General features: G+C 54.8%; 1 protein-coding gene, 16 non-coding genes and 2 pseudogenes across 17 annotated transcripts; all 19 read right to left on the bottom strand.

Annotated features, from left to right (window-relative positions):
- Positions 1 to 589: 589 nt before the first annotated feature.
- LOC124553660 lies at positions 590 to 782 on the bottom strand. The gene has a single exon (XR_006968101.1). It is a non-coding gene; the product is annotated as a U2 spliceosomal RNA (small nuclear RNA).
- A 750-nt stretch (positions 783 to 1,532) lies between these two features.
- Positions 1,533 to 1,725, bottom strand: LOC124553654. Its single transcript, XR_006968097.1, has one exon. It is a non-coding gene; the product is annotated as a U2 spliceosomal RNA (small nuclear RNA).
- A 750-nt stretch (positions 1,726 to 2,475) lies between these two features.
- Positions 2,476 to 2,668, bottom strand: LOC124553649. Its single transcript, XR_006968095.1, has one exon. It is a non-coding gene; the product is annotated as a U2 spliceosomal RNA (small nuclear RNA).
- Positions 2,669 to 3,418: 750 nt separating this feature from the next.
- LOC124553986 lies at positions 3,419 to 3,617 on the bottom strand. Its single transcript, XR_006968192.1, has one exon. It is a non-coding gene; the product is annotated as a U2 spliceosomal RNA (small nuclear RNA).
- A 5,938-nt stretch (positions 3,618 to 9,555) lies between these two features.
- Positions 9,556 to 9,667, bottom strand: LOC124554628 (annotated as a pseudogene).
- Positions 9,668 to 10,417: 750 nt separating this feature from the next.
- Positions 10,418 to 10,610, bottom strand: LOC124553644. Its single transcript, XR_006968094.1, has one exon. It is a non-coding gene; the product is annotated as a U2 spliceosomal RNA (small nuclear RNA).
- Positions 10,611 to 11,360: 750 nt separating this feature from the next.
- LOC124553640 lies at positions 11,361 to 11,553 on the bottom strand. The gene has a single exon (XR_006968092.1). It is a non-coding gene; the product is annotated as a U2 spliceosomal RNA (small nuclear RNA).
- Positions 11,554 to 12,306: 753 nt separating this feature from the next.
- Positions 12,307 to 12,499, bottom strand: LOC124553635. Its single transcript, XR_006968091.1, has one exon. It is a non-coding gene; the product is annotated as a U2 spliceosomal RNA (small nuclear RNA).
- Positions 12,500 to 13,249: 750 nt separating this feature from the next.
- Positions 13,250 to 13,442, bottom strand: LOC124553627. The gene has a single exon (XR_006968086.1). It is a non-coding gene; the product is annotated as a U2 spliceosomal RNA (small nuclear RNA).
- Positions 13,443 to 14,194: 752 nt separating this feature from the next.
- On the bottom strand, positions 14,195 to 14,387 carry LOC124553623. Its single transcript, XR_006968085.1, has one exon. It is a non-coding gene; the product is annotated as a U2 spliceosomal RNA (small nuclear RNA).
- A 753-nt stretch (positions 14,388 to 15,140) lies between these two features.
- LOC124553618 lies at positions 15,141 to 15,333 on the bottom strand. Its single transcript, XR_006968084.1, has one exon. It is a non-coding gene; the product is annotated as a U2 spliceosomal RNA (small nuclear RNA).
- Positions 15,334 to 16,084: 751 nt separating this feature from the next.
- On the bottom strand, positions 16,085 to 16,277 carry LOC124553610. Its single transcript, XR_006968081.1, has one exon. It is a non-coding gene; the product is annotated as a U2 spliceosomal RNA (small nuclear RNA).
- A 750-nt stretch (positions 16,278 to 17,027) lies between these two features.
- Positions 17,028 to 17,226, bottom strand: LOC124553980. The gene has a single exon (XR_006968191.1). It is a non-coding gene; the product is annotated as a U2 spliceosomal RNA (small nuclear RNA).
- A 733-nt stretch (positions 17,227 to 17,959) lies between these two features.
- Positions 17,960 to 19,741, bottom strand: LOC124555411 (uncharacterized protein T26G10.4-like). The gene has a single exon (XM_047129348.1). It carries the CDS (start codon positions 19,739 to 19,741, stop codon positions 17,960 to 17,962), a length of 1,782 nt encoding a protein of 593 aa, XP_046985304.1.
- Positions 19,729 to 19,849, bottom strand: LOC124554704 (annotated as a pseudogene).
- Positions 19,850 to 20,599: 750 nt separating this feature from the next.
- Positions 20,600 to 20,792, bottom strand: LOC124553604. Its single transcript, XR_006968077.1, has one exon. It is a non-coding gene; the product is annotated as a U2 spliceosomal RNA (small nuclear RNA).
- Positions 20,793 to 21,542: 750 nt separating this feature from the next.
- LOC124553596 lies at positions 21,543 to 21,735 on the bottom strand. The gene has a single exon (XR_006968072.1). It is a non-coding gene; the product is annotated as a U2 spliceosomal RNA (small nuclear RNA).
- Positions 21,736 to 22,485: 750 nt separating this feature from the next.
- On the bottom strand, positions 22,486 to 22,678 carry LOC124553592. Its single transcript, XR_006968069.1, has one exon. It is a non-coding gene; the product is annotated as a U2 spliceosomal RNA (small nuclear RNA).
- A 750-nt stretch (positions 22,679 to 23,428) lies between these two features.
- LOC124553587 lies at positions 23,429 to 23,621 on the bottom strand. The gene has a single exon (XR_006968067.1). It is a non-coding gene; the product is annotated as a U2 spliceosomal RNA (small nuclear RNA).
- Positions 23,622 to 23,938: the final 317 nt, after the last annotated feature.

Below are 23,938 nucleotides of genomic sequence, written 5' to 3'. Positions count from 1 at the left end.
AACAGCCCAGTACTACCCTCCATGGCGAACAGTAAACTGCGACTCCCATTTGACCGCCGCTGGCTGCCAGGGCAGTGGAGAAGCCGTGAGGCCGCCCCACAGCAGCGCCAGGCCGGCGCGAGCTACACCGGCGCGAGGCCGGCGCGAGCTACACCTAGCCGAGTGCTTACATCGTCCACCGCCTACTGCATACGTGTGTACACACGTATTCTGCGTGCGTGCGGCGGCGACGACGACGTTCGCGAGGAGCTAAGGATATAACTCCAAAAAATTTAATTAAAATTATCTGTGGCCGGACCATATGTGACGCCAACGAGGCATCCGAAGGCACCCTTCTGTGCCCACATAAATTACCAGCCTAGTGTAATGCGGCTGCAAGAGCGTTCCGGCTAACCGCGAAAAAAAAAAAAAAAAAAATAAATAAATAAATAAATAAACTTCGTAAGATAATGTTAAATTAATTACAAGAAATCGTGGTGTGTAAGCAGCTAACTACTGGGCAAATCGACAACTACAACAAGTTTTGCTACCAGCGGAATATCTGATAACTGCAGAATATTAACCCATTTCAGGCTATGTTTTAATTAATTTTAGGTGGGCCGATCCCGGCGGTACTGCAATGCCGGGCCAACCCGCGACAGAGGTGGAGCAAGCCCCTAGCACTCCGTCATGAGCCAAAAATGAGTTTAATATTCTGGTCCTGCGATGCAGGACGTATCAGATATTAAGCTGATAAGAACAGATACTACACTTTGATCTTAGCCAAAAGGCCGAGAAGCGATAAGGAAAAACCGCAGTCGAAGGGCCTAAATGCTTGCAGCGTGTGCGCTCCACATGTGGGAGTGACACACGGTGGTACGGGCCGATATGGCAACAGGCGACCGTCGAAAACATCGCAAAAGCAAGTGCCGGAAGGAAGGACAATTCGCGAGAGCACTCGTCAACAGCCCAGTACTACCCTCCATGGCGAACAGTAAACTGCGACTCCCATTTGACCGCCGCTGGCTGCCAGGGCAGTGGAGAAGCCGTGAGGCCGCCCCACAGCAGCGCCAGGCCGGCGCGAGCTACACCGGCGCGAGGCCGGCGCGAGCTACACCTAGCCGAGTGCTTACATCGTCCACCGCCTACTGCATACGTGTGTACACACGTATTCTGCGTGCGTGCGGCGGCGACGACGACGTTCGCGAGGAGCTAAGGATATAACTCCAAAAAATTTAATTAAAATTATCTGTGGCCGGACCATATGTGACGCCAACGAGGCATCCGAAGGCACCCTTCTGTGCCCACATAAATTACCAGCCTAGTGTAATGCGGCTGCAAGAGCGTTCCGGCTAACCGCGAAAAAAAAAAAAAAAAAAAATAAATAAATAAATAAATAAACTTCGTAAGATAATGTTAAATTAATTACAAGAAATCGTGGTGTGTAAGCAGCTAACTACTGGGCAAATCGACAACTACAACAAGTTTTGCTACCAGCGGAATATCTGATAACTGCAGAATATTAACCCATTTCAGGCTATGTTTTAATTAATTTTAGGTGGGCCGATCCCGGCGGTACTGCAATGCCGGGCCAACCCGCGACAGAGGTGGAGCAAGCCCCTAGCACTCCGTCATGAGCCAAAAATGAGTTTAATATTCTGGTCCTGCGATGCAGGACGTATCAGATATTAAGCTGATAAGAACAGATACTACACTTTGATCTTAGCCAAAAGGCCGAGAAGCGATAAGGAAAAACCGCAGTCGAAGGGCCTAAATGCTTGCAGCGTGTGCGCTCCACATGTGGGAGTGACACACGGTGGTACGGGCCGATATGGCAACAGGCGACCGTCGAAAACATCGCAAAAGCAAGTGCCGGAAGGAAGGACAATTCGCGAGAGCACTCGTCAACAGCCCAGTACTACCCTCCATGGCGAACAGTAAACTGCGACTCCCATTTGACCGCCGCTGGCTGCCAGGGCAGTGGAGAAGCCGTGAGGCCGCCCCACAGCAGCGCCAGGCCGGCGCGAGCTACACCGGCGCGAGGCCGGCGCGAGCTACACCTAGCCGAGTGCTTACATCGTCCACCGCCTACTGCATACGTGTGTACACACGTATTCTGCGTGCGTGCGGCGGCGACGACGACGTTCGCGAGGAGCTAAGGATATAACTCCAAAAAATTTAATTAAAATTATCTGTGGCCGGACCATATGTGACGCCAACGAGGCATCCGAAGGCACCCTTCTGTGCCCACATAAATTACCAGCCTAGTGTAATGCGGCTGCAAGAGCGTTCCGGCTAACCGCGAAAAAAAAAAAAAAAAAAAATAAATAAATAAATAAATAAACTTCGTAAGATAATGTTAAATTAATTACAAGAAATCGTGGTGTGTAAGCAGCTAACTACTGGGCAAATCGACAACTACAACAAGTTTTGCTACCAGCGGAATATCTGATAACTGCAGAATATTAACCCATTTCAGGCTATGTTTTAATTAATTTTAGGTGGGCCGATCCCGGCGGTACTGCAATGCCGGGCCAACCCGCGACAGAGGTGGAGCAAGCCCCTAGCACTCCGTCATGAGCCAAAAATGAGTTTAATATTCTGGTCCTGCGATGCAGGACGTATCAGATATTAAGCTGATAAGAACAGATACTACACTTTGATCTTAGCCAAAAGGCCGAGAAGCGATAAGGAAAAACCGCAGTCGAAGGGCCTAAATGCTTGCAGCGTGTGCGCTCCACATGTGGGAGTGACACACGGTGGTACGGGCCGATATGGCAACAGGCGACCGTCGAAAACATCGCAAAAGCAAGTGCCGGAAGGAAGGACAATTCGCGAGAGCACTCGTCAACAGCCCAGTACTACCCTCCATGGCGAACAGTAAACTGCGACTCCCATTTGACCGCCGCTGGCTGCCAGGGCAGTGGAGAAGCCGTGAGGCCGCCCCACAGCAGCGCCAGGCCGGCGCGAGCTACACCGGCGCGAGGCCGGCGCGAGCTACACCTAGCCGAGTGCTTACATCGTCCACCGCCTACTGCATACGTGTGTACACACGTATTCTGCGTGCGTGCGGCGGCGACGACGACGTTCGCGAGGAGCTAAGGATATAACTCCAAAAAATTTAATTAAAATTATCTGTGGCCGGACCATATGTGACGCCAACGAGGCATCCGAAGGCACCCTTCTGTGCCCACATAAATTACCAGCCTAGTGTAATGCGGCTGCAAGAGCGTTCCGGCTAACCGCGAAAAAAAAAAAAAAAAAAAATAAATAAATAAATAAATAAACTTCGTAAGATAATGTTAAATTAATTACAAGAAATCGTGGTGTGTAAGCAGCTAACTACTGGGCAAATCGACAACTACAACAAGTTTTGCTACCAGCGGAATATCTGATAACTGCAGAATATTAACCCATTTCAGGCTATGTTTTAATTAATTTTAGGTGGGCCGATCCCGGCGGTACTGCAATGCCGGGCCAACCCGCGACAGAGGTGGAGCAAGCCCCTAGCACTCCGTCATGAGCCAAAAATGAGTTTAATATTCTGGTCCTGCGATGCAGGACGTATCAGATATTAAGCTGATAAGAACAGATTTTTATTTTCCGAGATAATTCTTAGTTACAGTTTTAAGAAGTATAAATTTAAGAAAGAATATTCATGACTCTATATAAATCGAGTATTACAAATTTAATGAAAATTTTAAGATAAAATATATAGTAAACGGTTCTAACCGCACTTAAATAGTTGAATCTTATTCTAATTCGTGGGTTAAGCCCACTACTTAGATATTGGAAGACCGCGTTAGGCGCGGATGCTTAAGTATATTACCTTAAGATTAATTCCGCGATAGGCGCGGCCTTAGATAATTCACACTGGGGAAAGTTTGGACCTAGTTTTAGGGTCTATTTTATTTATTGCATTCTTCTACATGCCCTGACAGCACACTGCACATGCACGGCTGCCAGCGGCTGGTGTGCCACGCACGCAGGCGGGTCACACACAGCCGGACTTCTCCCCTCTGTCCGCCTTGCGGCAGACGTCACCGGGGTGTCGTGGCAGGAGGGCGTTGCTTCCCACGCTGGCTGGAGACTGCCGGGCAGTAGGCACACGTTCGGCGCCGCCCAGCACCGCGCCAACCGAGGTGGGGGCCATATTCGGCGGACACCACGGAGGGAGGGGCACCAGGCAGCACCGCACGCACCGCTACTGACTCGGCACTGCTGCAGTGCGGCGCGAAGATGGTGTGGCGCCGCGGTCCCGCGTCGTGGAGGAGAATCTCGACGCCGACGTCACGAAGGCACCGACCTCGAAGTTCTCCGACGACTGCAGTCTCGAAGGTCTCGCAGCCTGACGTCAGAGCATGCCACAGTCTAGGGGGACACATACTGGCGGTGGCCAGTAATGTGTTCCACGTAAATGTCGCGGGACCACTTGATGGTGTCAGACACCATCAGCCGCCGCATCAGTTGGCAGTAGCGGCTAGCGATGCCTAGGTGCCGAAGCACTGCATCGTTCTGGCGGTCCCACGCCCCCAGACTGCCGACAACCAGGGCGTCGACAGTGACGGAATAGCCGCGAGCGGCTAATCCGCGCGCAACGTCGGCGTACTTTATCCTCTTCAGTTGCCGAGCGTTGTCGAGCGCAATCCGCCTGTTCTCGAAGGGGATTGTCACATCAACGATGGTTACAGTCTTCGCGACCTCGTCAGTTATTACGAGGTCCGGACGCAGCCCACTGCTGTCCCCTATGACGGCTTGGTTGATCCTGATGTCAGGAACAGCAGTGTTTCCTCTTCTTGGCCGCCCTGCGACTGCTGTCGCGAGGCGGTTGAGGACCGCGTTGTGGCGATACTGCAGGGCTGCTGAGTGCACCATGCACGCGTTAATTACGTGCGGGAGCGTCTCGTTGTTGTGGCCACAGCGTCGGCAGGCTTTGTTGTTGTTGGCCCGCCCATCAAAGCGGCGACAACCGTTCAGAGGCACGACTCCGAGCCTGGCGCGATGGATAAAGCGCCAGTCTGCGAAGCGGGTGTATTTGCCTCCCGCTATGAAGTGGTTGGACGCTGTGGACTCCCTGGTGCACTCAAACACCTTCCCCTGGTCCGGTTTCCTGAGTAGAATGTGGCGCAGGCGCTGCCTCAGACACTCGCGGAGCGTCCGCGAGAGAAGACGTTTGGCGCCCCCTCCCACCCGGACATGCTCGACGCCAGTGTTGGCGGTGCGTCCCACGCTGTCATCATCGTGCTGCGGTCCATCGCCGCCATCTTCGAGGTGTCGTGTAGTCCCAGGCGCCGTCCCCTCCGTGGCCGGCTGCGTCACCCCTCCGATGCCGCCGTGTTCCGCGTCGTCAGCGATGGCGGGTCGGCCGCCGACCTCCACCTGCAACTCAGAAAGCAGCTCACTCCAGCGCCAGGTGACGCCACGCGGCGCTAGGCGCCTTGTGGCGTTCCTGACGCGCGTCCACAGTGACTGGATGTCACCTCCGTCGCGTGCGAGGTCACCCTCAGTGCTGCCGCTAAGGTAGGTGGCCAAGTCGGAACGACTCGGCTCCCTCCCCAGTCGGCGGCGCGCGGCCGTAGTTAGTGTGGCCCAGGCGATGTCGCGGACGGTGGCGTCGTCGCAGTGCAGCATGCGGAAGCCATGGACGATGGTGGAGATGTCCGCAGCGTCCGCGAGCGGCGTCAGGCCGCATCCTCCCTCTCCCAGCGCGAGGTACAGCTGTTCGGTGGACGCACGCTGTGGGAGGAACAGCCATGATTTGACAGCCGCTTTCACTGCCTTGTCGAGTGCAGATAGCGGCCCCTTGCGTACCGCTCCGCCCCGCATGACAAAGTCAAGCCTAGGGAGGAGAAAGACACGCACAGCGTCAATCTTCTGCCAGGGAGCCAGCAGGGAAGCGTCCAGGTGCTGCAAGTCGCGTCGAATTGCCGCGATCGCATCCGTTGGCGTCTGCGTGACTTTGTACCCGGTGGGAACGCCAAGATGGAGGTAGGCGTCACCCGCACCGAGCACGGCTGGTTCTCCCCCTTGCAGGGCGAATACCGAGCCTAGCGTCTGCCGACGGCGGATGTGAAGCGTGGCACACTTCGACGGCTTGAAGGTAAGCCCGGCCCACGTCGCCGCCTCACCCACAACATTGAGGAGCGTCTGCATCGCCTCCGAATCCCGCGCCAGAAGCACGATATCGTCCGCATACGCCAGTGCACTCACACTGACGCCGCTAAGCGGAATACCACACTCATTTCTGAGTGAGGTTGCGGCGCGAAGTACCGGCTCGAGCGCGAGATTAAAGACGATGGGCGACAGTGGACAGCCCTGCTTGACCCCTGCCTGGATCTCTATCTCCTCCGTTAGTCCGTCAGATGTACGGACGCGGGTGGAGCAACCATCGTACATGTCGGCAATTAGATGGTGCAATTGCTCTGGTAGTCCCATCCTGCTCAGTACTCCAAGGAGGTGAGCGTGAGGCACTGAACCGAAAGCATTCGCCAGATCAAGCCAAGCAAAGCATGCTTGGCCTCCCCTGCGCCTTGCATCGTCAATTGCCGTCTGCACAATGAAGTTGTGCTCGTAGCAGCCTTCAAACGTGCGGAAGCCCTTCTGTTCTGGGGAGAGCAGGTTCAACCGCTCTGCCCAGAGAGAAGTGCGGTCCGCAACGATTGCAGCAAAGAGCTTAGAGATGGCAGAGCTCAATGCTAAAGGCCGCCAGTTTGTCACGTCCGAGACGTCCCCTTTCTTGTGGATGAGGACGGTAGTGGATATTTTCCACTGCACCGGAGTCTTCCGCTCTTTCCAGCAGCGCGAGAAGATCTTAGCTAGCACGTGGCAGCCAGGATCCTCACGTCGCAAGTCCGAGTAGGTGACTCCGTCTGCCCCAGGAGCAGTATTGCTCGCCTTCTGGAGCCGCTGTTGCACCTCTGAAGGTGTGATCGGCAGCAGGACCTCCTCGCTGACATCAGGAGGCGTGGTGGCGGCAAAGTCCGGGACAGCAGCTGGTGCATCTGTAACAGAAAAGTCGGATTTGGAATATATTACCTTAAAGTGCTCCGTGAGCACGTTGCCATCGATTTGGCAGTACGGCGACGTCTCGCCAAGGACGCGCTGCATCGCCTTGCGCCGGTCCGCGCGGTACAGCTTCTGAATCTCAGACGCTGCATTCGCGTCGTACCGACGCTCGGCGGCCGCCGCGCGCCGTGCGCCACGTCCACCGCGCCGCCCACCGCGGCCGCGTGTAGGGGCAGGGGGAGGGGGATTGGCAGCAGCGTCGGCGCGGCCCTGGCCGCGGTGCGCTGCTGCTGGTGGCCCATCCTGTCGTCCTCCGGCTGCCTGGCGTTGTGGCTTCGTCTCGGCGATCTCGGAGATGAAGTCCTCGACGACCGCGACGAATGCGTCCCACTGCTTGTCGTGGACGCTCTCCAGGGCCGCCAGCCAGCGCCGCTGCCTCTCCGTTAGCCGAGAGTCGGCCGAGGGAGGGGGGGGCGGAGCTGCCTCAGTTGCGCCCTGTTCGGAGGGTACAGGGGGGCCTGTCAGGTCTGGTGTAGGACGGGAGCCTTGCGGCGGAAGGTTGGGACTGGGCCGGGTGTTACGGCGTCGGCGTCTCCTCTTCTTGCTGCCAGTTCTGGGAGACGCATTTGCAGTCCCTCCGTTCACGTCGCGCCGCTCCGTCGTCTGCGTCGGTGGTGGTGCCGTGCTGCCATCTGGCGTGGGCCGCTCAGTGCTGCTTTCGATTGCCGCGCTGGTGACAGGTGGCGCAGCGGTAGCAGCAGGGGCCGGTGTAGCTTGCGCCGGCCTGGCGCTCGGGTCGGGCGCACCGCGGCTGGTGTTCGCCGCGCCGCCAACAGATGGCCCGGCGGTCGCCAGCGGCCCGCCGCCGGCGCGAGAAACACGGGGTGTAGCTCGCGCCGGCTGACCGGACGCGCCGGCTCGCCCCGGGCCGCTGCTACGCGGACTGGGTGCCCGACGATCGCTACCAGATGGCGCAGTGGTCGTAGGGGTGGCCGGTGTAGCCCGCGCCGGCCGGGCGTCTCGAGGTGTAGCTCGCGCCGGCCTGGCGCTCGGGCCCAGCGCACCGCGGCTGTTGTTCGCCGCGCCGCCAACAGATGGCCCAGCGGTCGCCCGCGCCCTGCCGCCGGCGCGAGATACACGAGGTGTAGCTCGCGCCGGCCGCCCAGGCGCGTTGGCTCGCGCCGGGCCGCTGTTACGCGGACTGGGCGGTATGATGCGCCGTCGGTCCGGGGGCGGTGGTCTGCGTCCTGCAGCACGGCGTCTGTCCCTCCGTGGGGTGACTACGTGCCACTCGTTGTCTGAAACAGAGGCTGCTTGTTTAGTAGCACTCCCTGCCTGAACGGAGACGGAGTGACGGGCGTCACTCGACGTAACCGCCGGCAGGGCAGAGGAAACGCGGCGCGTGTACGTCTGCGACCGCACAAGCACCACACCATCCGGTGCATCCGCCGGGCGCGCGGCCTTTGGTGCGTCAACCGGCGGCGCGGCTGCGCCGTGAATGACAACACCAACGGTCGCGGCGAGCGAGGCAGCCTGCCTGCCACTGCCCACCCGCACCGCAGAGCCACCTGTTGGCGGCGTAGCGAATGCGGGCGGCAGTCCCAGGCCGGTACCCACGCTCCCGACAGATGGCGGGCGGGAGGCGCCTGCGGCAGCCGCACGACGTGGCCAGCGTACGCCACTGGGCGCAATGGCCGGCGCGGGCGGCGGCGAGCCGCGGCCCATGCCGGACACTGCGCCTCTGGCCGGAGCGACGCGTTCGGCGGCAGGCGTCGGCAGCGTGCTGCCTTCACCTCCCGAACTTGCGCTCGGCACTCGTGGCGACGCGGGTGACGTCGCGGAGCGTGTCGGCAGGGGGATGCCAGACCTCCTCGGCGTGCGCACACAGAGTACACACGACGCGGGGGTGGCAACCACCGCCGTCCTGGGCGTCGCAGACGCCTGCACACTCACACAGGGTGAGGGCAAGGCAGCCTGTGAGCCCACCACGCTGCTGCGGGTCAGGACCGCCGCGTATGTTAAACCTAAGTCCAGCCGGTCTGTCCTACTAGCTTCGGGGACCGGACTGGGCTGTGGCCATAGCCCCTCTCTATTATCTAAGGCTAGGCGGCCTATGGTACTAGCTTCCCGAGCCGCTTTCGCCTGTGGCTTTCGCCCAGCACTAACTAAGGACGAAGGGCCTGTCCTACTAGCTTCGGGGGCCCTCGCCTGTGACCTCCCGCCGGCTGACCTCTCTGGGTGCCCCAGAGAGCCAGACACGGCATCGTGTCCCATACTCACTCTCCCCCGACTGGCAGCGCCGGGGGTTGCGGAGTCTGCATTGCAGAGCCGCTGGTGTGACCGCAGCGTCTTCAGCCGCGGGTCGCGTCGGCCGCAAAACCGACACTCGAAAACGGGAACCGTTTCCGGGTCGTGCAGCCTCCTGTAGTGGCGGAGAAGGGCCGAGTGGTCCTTGTACTCCCCAAAAGTAGGTCTCCCGGCAGCCTTGGTGACGAAGCAGATCCGGCAGCGGAAGACCTCCGCCGGCAGCGTCACCACAAGCTCCATTGTTCAGGTCGCGGACCTGAAACAGGAGAATAAAAGCGACCGCTTCCCGGTGCAGAAATCAGCCCATATCAGCCCATATTAAGCTGATAAGAACAGATACTACACTTTGATCTTAGCCAAAAGGCCGAGAAGCGATAAGGAAAAACCGCAGTCGAAGGGCCTAAATGCTTGCAGCGTGTGCGCTCCACATGTGGGAGTGACACACGGTGGTACGGGCCGATATGGCAACAGGCGACCGTCGAAAACATCGCAAAAGCAAGTGCCGGAAGGAAGGACAATTCGCGAGAGCACTCGTCAACAGCCCAGTACTACCCTCCATGGCGAACAGTAAACTGCGACTCCCATTTGACCGCCGCTGGCTGCCAGGGCAGTGGAGAAGCCGTGAGGCCGCCCCACAGCAGCGCCAGGCCGGCGCGAGCTACACCGGCGCGAGGCCGGCGCGAGCTACACCTAGCCGAGTGCTTACATCGTCCACCGCCTACTGCATACGTGTGTACACACGTATTCTGCGTGCGTGCGGCGGCGACGACGACGTTCGCGAGGAGCTAAGGATATAACTCCAAAAAATTTAATTAAAATTATCTGTGGCCGGACCATATGTGACGCCAACGAGGCATCCGAAGGCACCCTTCTGTGCCCACATAAATTACCAGCCTAGTGTAATGCGGCTGCAAGAGCGTTCCGGCTAACCGCGAAAAAAAAAAAAAAAAAAAATAAATAAATAAATAAATAAACTTCGTAAGATAATGTTAAATTAATTACAAGAAATCGTGGTGTGTAAGCAGCTAACTACTGGGCAAATCGACAACTACAACAAGTTTTGCTACCAGCGGAATATCTGATAACTGCAGAATATTAACCCATTTCAGGCTATGTTTTAATTAATTTTAGGTGGGCCGATCCCGGCGGTACTGCAATGCCGGGCCAACCCGCGACAGAGGTGGAGCAAGCCCCTAGCACTCCGTCATGAGCCAAAAATGAGTTTAATATTCTGGTCCTGCGATGCAGGACGTATCAGATATTAAGCTGATAAGAACAGATACTACACTTTGATCTTAGCCAAAAGGCCGAGAAGCGATAAGGAAAAACCGCAGTCGAAGGGCCTAAATGCTTGCAGCGTGTGCGCTCCACATGTGGGAGTGACACACGGTGGTACGGGCCGATATGGCAACAGGCGACCGTCGAAAACATCGCAAAAGCAAGTGCCGGAAGGAAGGACAATTCGCGAGAGCACTCGTCAACAGCCCAGTACTACCCTCCATGGCGAACAGTAAACTGCGACTCCCATTTGACCGCCGCTGGCTGCCAGGGCAGTGGAGAAGCCGTGAGGCCGCCCCACAGCAGCGCCAGGCCGGCGCGAGCTACACCGGCGCGAGGCCGGCGCGAGCTACACCTAGCCGAGTGCTTACATCGTCCACCGCCTACTGCATACGTGTGTACACACGTATTCTGCGTGCGTGCGGCGGCGACGACGACGTTCGCGAGGAGCTAAGGATATAACTCCAAAAAATTTAATTAAAATTATCTGTGGCCGGACCATATGTGACGCCAACGAGGCATCCGAAGGCACCCTTCTGTGCCCACATAAATTACCAGCCTAGTGTAATGCGGCTGCAAGAGCGTTCCGGCTAACCGCGAAAAAAAAAAAAAAAATAAATAAATAAATAAATAAATAAACTTCGTAAGATAATGTTAAATTAATTACAAGAAATCGTGGTGTGTAAGCAGCTAACTACTGGGCAAATCGACAACTACAACAAGTTTTGCTACCAGCGGAATATCTGATAACTGCAGAATATTAACCCATTTCAGGCTATGTTTTAATTAATTTTAGGTGGGCCGATCCCGGCGGTACTGCAATGCCGGGCCAACCCGCGACAGAGGTGGAGCAAGCCCCTAGCACTCCGTCATGAGCCAAAAATGAGTTTAATATTCTGGTCCTGCGATGCAGGACGTATCAGATATTAAGCTGATAAGAACAGATACTACACTTTGATCTTAGCCAAAAGGCCGAGAAGCGATAAGGAAAAACCGCAGTCGAAGGGCCTAAATGCTTGCAGCGTGTGCGCTCCACATGTGGGAGTGACACACGGTGGTACGGGCCGATATGGCAACAGGCGACCGTCGAAAACATCGCAAAAGCAAGTGCCGGAAGGAAGGACAATTCGCGAGAGCACTCGTCAACAGCCCAGTACTACCCTCCATGGCGAACAGTAAACTGCGACTCCCATTTGACCGCCGCTGGCTGCCAGGGCAGTGGAGAAGCCGTGAGGCCGCCCCACAGCAGCGCCAGGCCGGCGCGAGCTACACCGGCGCGAGGCCGGCGCGAGCTACACCTAGCCGAGTGCTTACATCGTCCACCGCCTACTGCATACGTGTGTACACACGTATTCTGCGTGCGTGCGGCGGCGGCGACGACGACGTTCGCGAGGAGCTAAGGATATAACTCCAAAAAATTTAATTAAAATTATCTGTGGCCGGACCATATGTGACGCCAACGAGGCATCCGAAGGCACCCTTCTGTGCCCACATAAATTACCAGCCTAGTGTAATGCGGCTGCAAGAGCGTTCCGGCTAACCGCGAAAAAAAAAAAAAAAAAAAATAAATAAATAAATAAATAAACTTCGTAAGATAATGTTAAATTAATTACAAGAAATCGTGGTGTGTAAGCAGCTAACTACTGGGCAAATCGACAACTACAACAAGTTTTGCTACCAGCGGAATATCTGATAACTGCAGAATATTAACCCATTTCAGGCTATGTTTTAATTAATTTTAGGTGGGCCGATCCCGGCGGTACTGCAATGCCGGGCCAACCCGCGACAGAGGTGGAGCAAGCCCCTAGCACTCCGTCATGAGCCAAAAATGAGTTTAATATTCTGGTCCTGCGATGCAGGACGTATCAGATATTAAGCTGATAAGAACAGATACTACACTTTGATCTTAGCCAAAAGGCCGAGAAGCGATAAGGAAAAACCGCAGTCGAAGGGCCTAAATGCTTGCAGCGTGTGCGCTCCACATGTGGGAGTGACACACGGTGGTACGGGCCGATATGGCAACAGGCGACCGTCGAAAACATCGCAAAAGCAAGTGCCGGAAGGAAGGACAATTCGCGAGAGCACTCGTCAACAGCCCAGTACTACCCTCCATGGCGAACAGTAAACTGCGACTCCCATTTGACCGCCGCTGGCTGCCAGGGCAGTGGAGAAGCCGTGAGGCCGCCCCACAGCAGCGCCAGGCCGGCGCGAGCTACACCGGCGCGAGGCCGGCGCGAGCTACACCTAGCCGAGTGCTTACATCGTCCACCGCCTACTGCATACGTGTGTACACACGTATTCTGCGTGCGTGCGGCGGCGACGACGACGTTCGCGAGGAGCTAAGGATATAACTCCAAAAAATTTAATTAAAATTATCTGTGGCCGGACCATATGTGACGCCAACGAGGCATCCGAAGGCACCCTTCTGTGCCCACATAAATTACCAGCCTAGTGTAATGCGGCTGCAAGAGCGTTCCGGCTAACCGCGAAAAAAAAAAAAAAAATAAATAAATAAATAAATAAATAAACTTCGTAAGATAATGTTAAATTAATTACAAGAAATCGTGGTGTGTAAGCAGCTAACTACTGGGCAAATCGACAACTACAACAAGTTTTGCTACCAGCGGAATATCTGATAACTGCAGAATATTAACCCATTTCAGGCTATGTTTTAATTAATTTTAGGTGGGCCGATCCCGGCGGTACTGCAATGCCGGGCCAACCCGCGACAGAGGTGGAGCAAGCCCCTAGCACTCCGTCATGAGCCAAAAATGAGTTTAATATTCTGGTCCTGCGATGCAGGACGTATCAGATATTAAGCTGATAAGAACAGATACTACACTTTGATCTTAGCCAAAAGGCCGAGAAGCGATAAGGAAAAACCGCAGTCGAAGGGCCTAAATGCTTGCAGCGTGTGCGCTCCACATGTGGGAGTGACACACGGTGGTACGGGCCGATATGGCAACAGGCGACCGTCGAAAACATCGCAAAAGCAAGTGCCGGAAGGAAGGACAATTCGCGAGAGCACTCGTCAACAGCCCAGTACTACCCTCCATGGCGAACAGTAAACTGCGACTCCCATTTGACCGCCGCTGGCTGCCAGGGCAGTGGAGAAGCCGTGAGGCCGCCCCACAGCAGCGCCAGGCCGGCGCGAGCTACACCGGCGCGAGGCCGGCGCGAGCTACACCTAGCCGAGTGCTTACATCGTCCACCGCCTACTGCATACGTGTGTACACACGTATTCTGCGTGCGTGCGGCGGCGGCGACGACGACGTTCGCGAGGAGCTAAGGATATAACTCCAAAAAATTTAATTAAAATTATCTGTGGCCGGACCATATGTGACGCCAACGAGGCATCCGAAGGCACCCTTCTGTGCCCACATAAATTACCAGCCTAGTGTAATGCGGCTGCAAGAGCGTTCCGGCTAACCGCGAAAAAAAAAAAAAAAAAAATAAATAAATAAATAAATAAACTTCGTAAGATAATGTTAAATTAATTACAAGAAATCGTGGTGTGTAAGCAGCTAACTACTGGGCAAATCGACAACTACAACAAGTTTTGCTACCAGCGGAATATCTGATAACTGCAGAATATTAACCCATTTCAGGCTATGTTTTAATTAATTTTAGGTGGGCCGATCCCGGCGGTACTGCAATGCCGGGCCAACCCGCGACAGAGGTGGAGCAAGCCCCTAGCACTCCGTCATGAGCCAAAAATGAGTTTAATATTCTGGTCCTGCGATGCAGGACGTATCAGATATTAAGCTGATAAGAACAGATACTACACTTTGATCTTAGCCAAAAGGCCGAGAAGCGATAAGGAAAAACCGCAGTCGAAGGGCCTAAATGCTTGCAGCGTGTGCGCTCCACATGTGGGAGTGACACACGGTGGTACGGGCCGATATGGCAACAGGCGACCGTCGAAAACATCGCAAAAGCAAGTGCCGGAAGGAAGGACAATTCGCGAGAGCACTCGTCAACAGCCCAGTACTACCCTCCATGGCGAACAGTAAACTGCGACTCCCATTTGACCGCCGCTGGCTGCCAGGGCAGTGGAGAAGCCGTGAGGCCGCCCCACAGCAGCGCCAGGCCGGCGCGAGCTACACCGGCGCGAGGCCGGCGCGAGCTACACCTAGCCGAGTGCTTACATCGTCCACCGCCTACTGCATACGTGTGTACACACGTATTCTGCGTGCGTGCGGCGGCGGCGACGACGACGTTCGCGAGGAGCTAAGGATATAACTCCAAAAAATTTAATTAAAATTATCTGTGGCCGGACCATATGTGACGCCAACGAGGCATCCGAAGGCACCCTTCTGTGCCCACATAAATTACCAGCCTAGTGTAATGCGGCTGCAAGAGCGTTCCGGCTAACCGCGAAAAAAAAAAAAAAAAAAAATAAATAAATAAATAAATAAACTTCGTAAGATAATGTTAAATTAATTACAAGAAATCGTGGTGTGTAAGCAGCTAACTACTGGGCAAATCGACAACTACAACAAGTTTTGCTACCAGCGGAATATCTGATAACTGCAGAATATTAACCCATTTCAGGCTATGTTTTAATTAATTTTAGGTGGGCCGATCCCGGCGGTACTGCAATGCCGGGCCAACCCGCGACAGAGGTGGAGCAAGCCCCTAGCACTCCGTCATGAGCCAAAAATGAGTTTAATATTCTGGTCCTGCGATGCAGGACGTATCAGATATTAAGCTGATAAGAACAGATACTACACTTTGATCTTAGCCAAAAGGCCGAGAAGCGATAAGGAAAAACCGCAGTCGAAGGGCCTAAATGCTTGCAGCGTGTGCGCTCCACATGTGGGAGTGACACACGGTGGTACGGGCCGATATGGCAACAGGCGACCGTCGAAAACATCGCAAAAGCAAGTGCCGGAAGGAAGGACAATTCGCGAGAGCACTCGTCAACAGCCCAGTACTACCCTCCATGGCGAACAGTAAACTGCGACTCCCATTTGACCGCCGCTGGCTGCCAGGGCAGTGGAGAAGCCGTGAGGCCGCCCCACAGCAGCGCCAGGCCGGCGCGAGCTACACCGGCGCGAGGCCGGCGCGAGCTACACCTAGCCGAGTGCTTACATCGTCCACCGCCTACTGCATACGTGTGTACACACGTATTCTGCGTGCGTGCGGCGGCGACGACGACGTTCGCGAGGAGCTAAGGATATAACTCCAAAAAATTTAATTAAAATTATCTGTGGCCGGACCATATGTGACGCCAACGAGGCATCCGAAGGCACCCTTCTGTGCCCACATAAATTACCAGCCTAGTGTAATGCGGCTGCAAGAGCGTTCCGGCTAACCGCGAAAAAAAAAAAAAAAAAAAAATAAATAAATAAATAAATAAACTTCGTAAGATAATGTTAAATTAATTACAAGAAATCGTGGTGTGTAAGCAGCTAACTACTGGGCAAATCGACAACTACAACAAGTTTTGCTACCAGCGGAATATCTGATAACTGCAGAATATTAACCCATTTCAGGCTATGTTTTAATTAATTTTAGGTGGGCCGATCCCGGCGGTACTGCAATGCCGGGCCAACCCGCGACAGAGGTGGAGCAAGCCCCTAGCACTCCGTCATGAGCCAAAAATGAGTTTAATATTCTGGTCCTGCGATGCAGGACGTATCAGATATTAAGCTGATAAGAACAGATACTACACTTTGATCTTAGCCAAAAGGCCGAGAAGCGATAAGGAAAAACCGCAGTCGAAGGGCCTAAATGCTTGCAGCGTGTGCGCTCCACATGTGGGAGTGACACACGGTGGTACGGGCCGATATGGCAACAGGCGACCGTCGAAAACATCGCAAAAGCAAGTGCCGGAAGGAAGGACAATTCGCGAGAGCACTCGTCAACAGCCCAGTACTACCCTCCATGGCGAACAGTAAACTGCGACTCCCATTTGACCGCCGCTGGCTGCCAGGGCAGTGGAGAAGCCGTGAGGCCGCCCCACAGCAGCGCCAGGCCGGCGCGAGCTACACCGGCGCGAGGCCGGCGCGAGCTACACCTAGCCGAGTGCTTACATCGTCCACCGCCTACTGCATACGTGTGTACACACGTATTCTGCGTGCGTGCGGCGGCGACGACGACGTTCGCGAGGAGCTAAGGATATAACTCCAAAAAATTTAATTAAAATTATCTGTGGCCGGACCATATGTGACGCCAACGAGGCATCCGAAGGCACCCTTCTGTGCCCACATAAATTACCAGCCTAGTGTAATGCGGCTGCAAGAGCGTTCCGGCTAACCGCGAAAAAAAAAAAAAAAAAAAATAAATAAATAAATAAATAAACTTCGTAAGATAATGTTAAATTAATTACAAGAAATCGTGGTGTGTAAGCAGCTAACTACTGGGCAAATCGACAACTACAACAAGTTTTGCTACCAGCGGAATATCTGATAACTGCAGAATATTAACCCATTTCAGGCTATGTTTTAATTAATTTTAGGTGGGCCGATCCCGGCGGTACTGCAATGCCGGGCCAACCCGCGACAGAGGTGGAGCAAGCCCCTAGCACTCCGTCATGAGCCAAAAATGAGTTTAATATTCTGGTCCTGCGATGCAGGACGTATCAGATATTAAGCTGATAAGAACAGATTTTTATTTTCCGAGATAATTCTTAGTTACAGTTTTAAGAAGTATAAATTTAAGAAAGAATATTCATGACTCTATATAAATCGAGTATTACAAATTTAATGAAAATTTTAAGTTAAAATATATAGTAAACGGTTCTAACCGCACTTAAATAGTTGAGTCTTATTCTAATTCGTGGGTTAAGCCCACTACTTAAATATTGGAAGACCGCGTTAGGCGCGGATGCTTAAGTATATTACCTTAAGATTAATTCCGCGATAGGCGCGGCCTTAGATAATTCACACTGGGGAAAGTTTGGACCTAGTTTTAGGGTCTATTTTATTTATTGCATTCTTCTCCATGCCCTGACAGCACACTGCACACGCACGGCTGCCAGCGGCTGGTGTGCCACGCACGCAGGCGGGTCACACACAGCCGGACTTCTCCCCTCTGTCCGCCTTGCGGCAGACGTCACCGGGGTGTCGTGGCAGGAGGGCGTTGCTTCCCACGCTGGCTGGAGACTGCCGGGCAGTAGGCACACGTTCGGCGCCGCCCAGCACCGCGCCAACCGAGGTGGGGGCCATATTCGGCGGACACCACGGAGGGAGGGGCACCAGGCAGCACCGCACGCACCGCTACTGACTCGGCACTGCTGCAGTGCGGCGCGAAGATGGTGTAGCGCCGCGGTCCCGCGTCGTGGAGGAGAATCTCGACGCCGACGTCACGAAGGCACCGACCTCGAAGTTCTCCGACGACTGCAGTCTCGAGGGTCTCGCAGCCTGACGTCAGAGCATGCCACAGTCTAGGGGGACACATACTGGCGGTGGCCAGTAATGTGTTCCACGTAAATGTCGCGGGACCACTTGATGGTGTCAGACACCATCAGCCGCCGCATCAGTTGGCAGTAGCGGCTAGCGATGCCTAGGTGCCGAAGCACTGCATCGTTCTGGCGGTCCCACGCCCCCAGACTGCCGACAACCAGGGCGTCGACAGTGACAGAATAGCCGCGAGCGGCTAATCCGCGCGCAACGTCGGCGTACTTTATCTTCTTCAGTTGCCGAGCGTTGTCGAGCGCAATCCGCCTATTTTCAAAGGGGATCGTCACATCGACGATGGTCACAGACTTCGCGGCCTCGTCGGTTATTACGAGGTCCGGACGCAGCCCACTGCTGTCCCCTATGACGGCTTGGTTGATCCTGATGTCAGGAACAGCAGTGTTTCCTCTTCTTGGCCGCCCAGCGACTGCTGTCGCGAGGCGGTTGAGGACCGCGTTGTGGCGATACTGCAGGGCTGCTGAGTGCACCATGCACGCGTTAATCACGTGCGGGAGCGTCTCGTTGTTGTGGCCACAGCGTCGGCAGGCTTTGTTGTTGTTTGCCCGCCCATCAAAGCGGCGACAACCGTTCAGAGGCACGACTCCGAGCCTGGCGCGATGGATAAAGCGCCAGTCTGCGAAGCGGGTGTATTTGCCTCCCGCTATGAAGTGGTTGGACGCTGTGGACTCCCTGGTGCACTCGAACACCTTCCCCTGGTCCGGTTTCCTGAGTAGGATGTGGCGCAGGCGCTGCCTCAGACACTCGCGGAGCGTCCGCGAGAGAAGACGTTTGGCGCCCCCTCCCACCCGGACATGCTCGACGCCAGTGTTGGCGGTGCGTCCCACGCTGTCATCATCGTGTTGCGGTCCATCGCCGCCATCATCGAGGTGTCGTGTAGTCCCAGGCGCCGTCCCCTCCGTGGCCGGCTGCGTCACCCCTCCGATGCCGCCGTGTTCCGCGTCGTCAGCGATGGCGGGTCGGCCGTTGACCTCCACCTGCAACTCACAAAGCAGCTCACTCCAGCGCCAGGTGACGCCACGCGGCGCTAGGCGCCTTGTGGCGTTCCTGACGCGCGTCCACAGTGACTGGATGTCACCTCCGTCGCGTGCGAGGTCACCCTCAGTGCTGCCGCTAAGGTAGGTGGCCAAGTCGGAACGACTCGGCTCCCTCCCCAGTCGGCGGCGCGCGGCCGTAGATAGCGTGGCCCAGGCGATGTCGCGGACGGTGGCGTCGTCGCAGTGCAGCATGCGGAAGCCGTGGACGATGGTGGAGATGTCCGCAGCGTCCGCGAGCGGCGTCAGGCCGCATCCTCCCTCTCCCAGCGCGAGGTACAGCTGTTCGGTGGACGCACGCTGTGGGAGGAACAGCCATGATTTGACAGCCGCTTTCACTGCCTTGTCGAGTGCAGATAGCGGCCCCTTGCGTACCGCTCCGCCCCGCATGACAAAGTCAAGCCTGGGGAGGAGAAAGACACGCACAGCGTCAATCTTCTGCCAGGGAGCCAGCAGGGAAGCGTCCAGGTGCTGCAAGTCGCGTCGAATTGCCGCGATCGCATCCGTTGGCGTCTGCGTGACTTTGTACCCGGTGGGAACGCCAAGATGGAGGTAGGCGTCACCCGCACCGAGCACGGCTGGTTCTCCCCCTTGCAGGGCGAATACCGAGCCTAGTGTCTGCCGACGGCGGATGTGAAGCGTGGCACACTTCGACGGCTTGAAGGTAAGCCCGGCCCACGTCGCCGCCTCACCCACAACATTGAGGAGCGTCTGCATCGCCTCTGAATCCCGCGCCAGAAGCACGATATCGTCCGCATACGCCAGTGCACTCACACTAAGAACAGATACTACACTTTGATCTTAGCCAAAAGGCCGAGAAGCGATAAGGAAAAACCGCAGTCGAAGGGCCTAAATGCTTGCAGCGTGTGCGCTCCACATGTGGGAGTGACACACGGTGGTACGGGCCGATATGGCAACAGGCGACCGTCGAAAACATCGCAAAAGCAAGTGCCGGAAGGAAGGACAATTCGCGAGAGCACTCGTCAACAGCCCAGTACTACCCTCCATGGCGAACAGTAAACTGCGACTCCCATTTGACCGCCGCTGGCTGCCAGGGCAGTGGAGAAGCCGTGAGGCCGCCCCACAGCAGCGCCAGGCCGGCGCGAGCTACACCGGCGCGAGGCCGGCGCGAGCTACACCTAGCCGAGTGCTTACATCGTCCACCGCCTACTGCATACGTGTGTACACACGTATTCTGCGTGCGTGCGGCGGCGACGACGACGTTCGCGAGGAGCTAAGGATATAACTCCAAAAAATTTAATTAAAATTATCTGTGGCCGGACCATATGTGACGCCAACGAGGCATCCGAAGGCACCCTTCTGTGCCCACATAAATTACCAGCCTAGTGTAATGCGGCTGCAAGAGCGTTCCGGCTAACCGCGAAAAAAAAAAAAAAATAAAATAAATAAATAAATAAATAAACTTCGTAAGATAATGTTAAATTAATTACAAGAAATCGTGGTGTGTAAGCAGCTAACTACTGGGCAAATCGACAACTACAACAAGTTTTGCTACCAGCGGAATATCTGATAACTGCAGAATATTAACCCATTTCAGGCTATGTTTTAATTAATTTTAGGTGGGCCGATCCCGGCGGTACTGCAATGCCGGGCCAACCCGCGACAGAGGTGGAGCAAGCCCCTAGCACTCCGTCATGAGCCAAAAATGAGTTTAATATTCTGGTCCTGCGATGCAGGACGTATCAGATATTAAGCTGATAAGAACAGATACTACACTTTGATCTTAGCCAAAAGGCCGAGAAGCGATAAGGAAAAACCGCAGTCGAAGGGCCTAAATGCTTGCAGCGTGTGCGCTCCACATGTGGGAGTGACACACGGTGGTACGGGCCGATATGGCAACAGGCGACCGTCGAAAACATCGCAAAAGCAAGTGCCGGAAGGAAGGACAATTCGCGAGAGCACTCGTCAACAGCCCAGTACTACCCTCCATGGCGAACAGTAAACTGCGACTCCCATTTGACCGCCGCTGGCTGCCAGGGCAGTGGAGAAGCCGTGAGGCCGCCCCACAGCAGCGCCAGGCCGGCGCGAGCTACACCGGCGCGAGGCCGGCGCGAGCTACACCTAGCCGAGTGCTTACATCGTCCACCGCCTACTGCATACGTGTGTACACACGTATTCTGCGTGCGTGCGGCGGCGACGACGACGTTCGCGAGGAGCTAAGGATATAACTCCAAAAAATTTAATTAAAATTATCTGTGGCCGGACCATATGTGACGCCAACGAGGCATCCGAAGGCACCCTTCTGTGCCCACATAAATTACCAGCCTAGTGTAATGCGGCTGCAAGAGCGTTCCGGCTAACCGCGAAAAAAAAAAAAAAAAAAAATAAATAAATAAATAAATAAACTTCGTAAGATAATGTTAAATTAATTACAAGAAATCGTGGTGTGTAAGCAGCTAACTACTGGGCAAATCGACAACTACAACAAGTTTTGCTACCAGCGGAATATCTGATAACTGCAGAATATTAACCCATTTCAGGCTATGTTTTAATTAATTTTAGGTGGGCCGATCCCGGCGGTACTGCAATGCCGGGCCAACCCGCGACAGAGGTGGAGCAAGCCCCTAGCACTCCGTCATGAGCCAAAAATGAGTTTAATATTCTGGTCCTGCGATGCAGGACGTATCAGATATTAAGCTGATAAGAACAGATACTACACTTTGATCTTAGCCAAAAGGCCGAGAAGCGATAAGGAAAAACCGCAGTCGAAGGGCCTAAATGCTTGCAGCGTGTGCGCTCCACATGTGGGAGTGACACACGGTGGTACGGGCCGATATGGCAACAGGCGACCGTCGAAAACATCGCAAAAGCAAGTGCCGGAAGGAAGGACAATTCGCGAGAGCACTCGTCAACAGCCCAGTACTACCCTCCATGGCGAACAGTAAACTGCGACTCCCATTTGACCGCCGCTGGCTGCCAGGGCAGTGGAGAAGCCGTGAGGCCGCCCCACAGCAGCGCCAGGCCGGCGCGAGCTACACCGGCGCGAGGCCGGCGCGAGCTACACCTAGCCGAGTGCTTACATCGTCCACCGCCTACTGCATACGTGTGTACACACGTATTCTGCGTGCGTGCGGCGGCGACGACGACGTTCGCGAGGAGCTAAGGATATAACTCCAAAAAATTTAATTAAAATTATCTGTGGCCGGACCATATGTGACGCCAACGAGGCATCCGAAGGCACCCTTCTGTGCCCACATAAATTACCAGCCTAGTGTAATGCGGCTGCAAGAGCGTTCCGGCTAACCGCGAAAAAAAAAAAAAAAAAAAATAAATAAATAAATAAATAAACTTCGTAAGATAATGTTAAATTAATTACAAGAAATCGTGGTGTGTAAGCAGCTAACTACTGGGCAAATCGACAACTACAACAAGTTTTGCTACCAGCGGAATATCTGATAACTGCAGAATATTAACCCATTTCAGGCTATGTTTTAATTAATTTTAGGTGGGCCGATCCCGGCGGTACTGCAATGCCGGGCCAACCCGCGACAGAGGTGGAGCAAGCCCCTAGCACTCCGTCATGAGCCAAAAATGAGTTTAATATTCTGGTCCTGCGATGCAGGACGTATCAGATATTAAGCTGATAAGAACAGATACTACACTTTGATCTTAGCCAAAAGGCCGAGAAGCGATAAGGAAAAACCGCAGTCGAAGGGCCTAAATGCTTGCAGCGTGTGCGCTCCACATGTGGGAGTGACACACGGTGGTACGGGCCGATATGGCAACAGGCGACCGTCGAAAACATCGCAAAAGCAAGTGCCGGAAGGAAGGACAATTCGCGAGAGCACTCGTCAACAGCCCAGTACTACCCTCCATGGCGAACAGTAAACTGCGACTCCCATTTGACCGCCGCTGGCTGCCAGGGCAGTGGAGAAGCCGTGAGGCCGCCCCACAGCAGCGCCAGGCCGGCGCGAGCTACACCGGCGCGAGGCCGGCGCGAGCTACACCTAGCCGAGTGCTTACATCGTCCACCGCCTACTGCATACGTGTGTACACACGTATTCTGCGTGCGTGCGGCGGCGACGACGACGTTCGCGAGGAGCTAAGGATATAACTCCAAAAAATTTAATTAAAATTATCTGTGGCCGGACCATATGTGACGCCAACGAGGCATCCGAAGGCACCCTTCTGTGCCCACATAAATTACCAGCCTAGTGTAATGCGGCTGCAAGAGCGTTCCGGCTAACCGCGAAAAAAAAAAAAAAAAAAAATAAATAAATAAATAAATAAACTTCGTAAGATAATGTTAAATTAATTACAAGAAATCGTGGTGTGTAAGCAGCTAACTACTGGGCAAATCGACAACTACAACAAGTTTTGCTACCAGCGGAATATCTGATAACTGCAGAATATTAACCCATTTCAGGCTATGTTTTAATTAATTTTAGGTGGGCCGATCCCGGCGGTACTGCAATGCCGGGCCAACCCGCGACAGAGGTGGAGCAAGCCCCTAGCACTCCGTCATGAGCCAAAAATGAGTTTAATATTCTGGTCCTGCGATGCAGGACGTATCAGATATTAAGCTGATAAGAACAGATACTACACTTTGATCTTAGCCAAAAGGCCGAGAAGCGATAAGGAAAAACCGCAGTCGAAGGGCCTAAATGCTTGCAGCGTGTGCGCTCCACATGTGGGAGTGACACACGGTGGTACGGGCCGATATGGCAACAGGCGACCGTCGAAAACATCGCAAAAGCAAGTGCCGGAAGGAAGGACAATTCGCGAGAGCACTCGTCAACAGCCCAGTACTACCCTCCATGGCGAACAGTAAACTGCGACTCCCATTTGACCGCCGCTGGCTGCCAGGGCAGTGGAGAAGCCGTGAGGCCGCCCCACAGCAGCGCCAGGCCGGCGCGAGCTACACCGGCGCGAGGCCGGCGCGAGCTACACCTA

Source organism: Schistocerca americana, chromosome 1 (assembly GCF_021461395.2).
Source record: "Schistocerca americana isolate TAMUIC-IGC-003095 chromosome 1, iqSchAmer2.1, whole genome shotgun sequence".
Lineage (NCBI taxonomy): Eukaryota > Metazoa > Arthropoda > Insecta > Orthoptera > Acrididae > Schistocerca > Schistocerca americana.
This window is presented reverse-complemented; position numbering and strand designations above follow the sequence as displayed.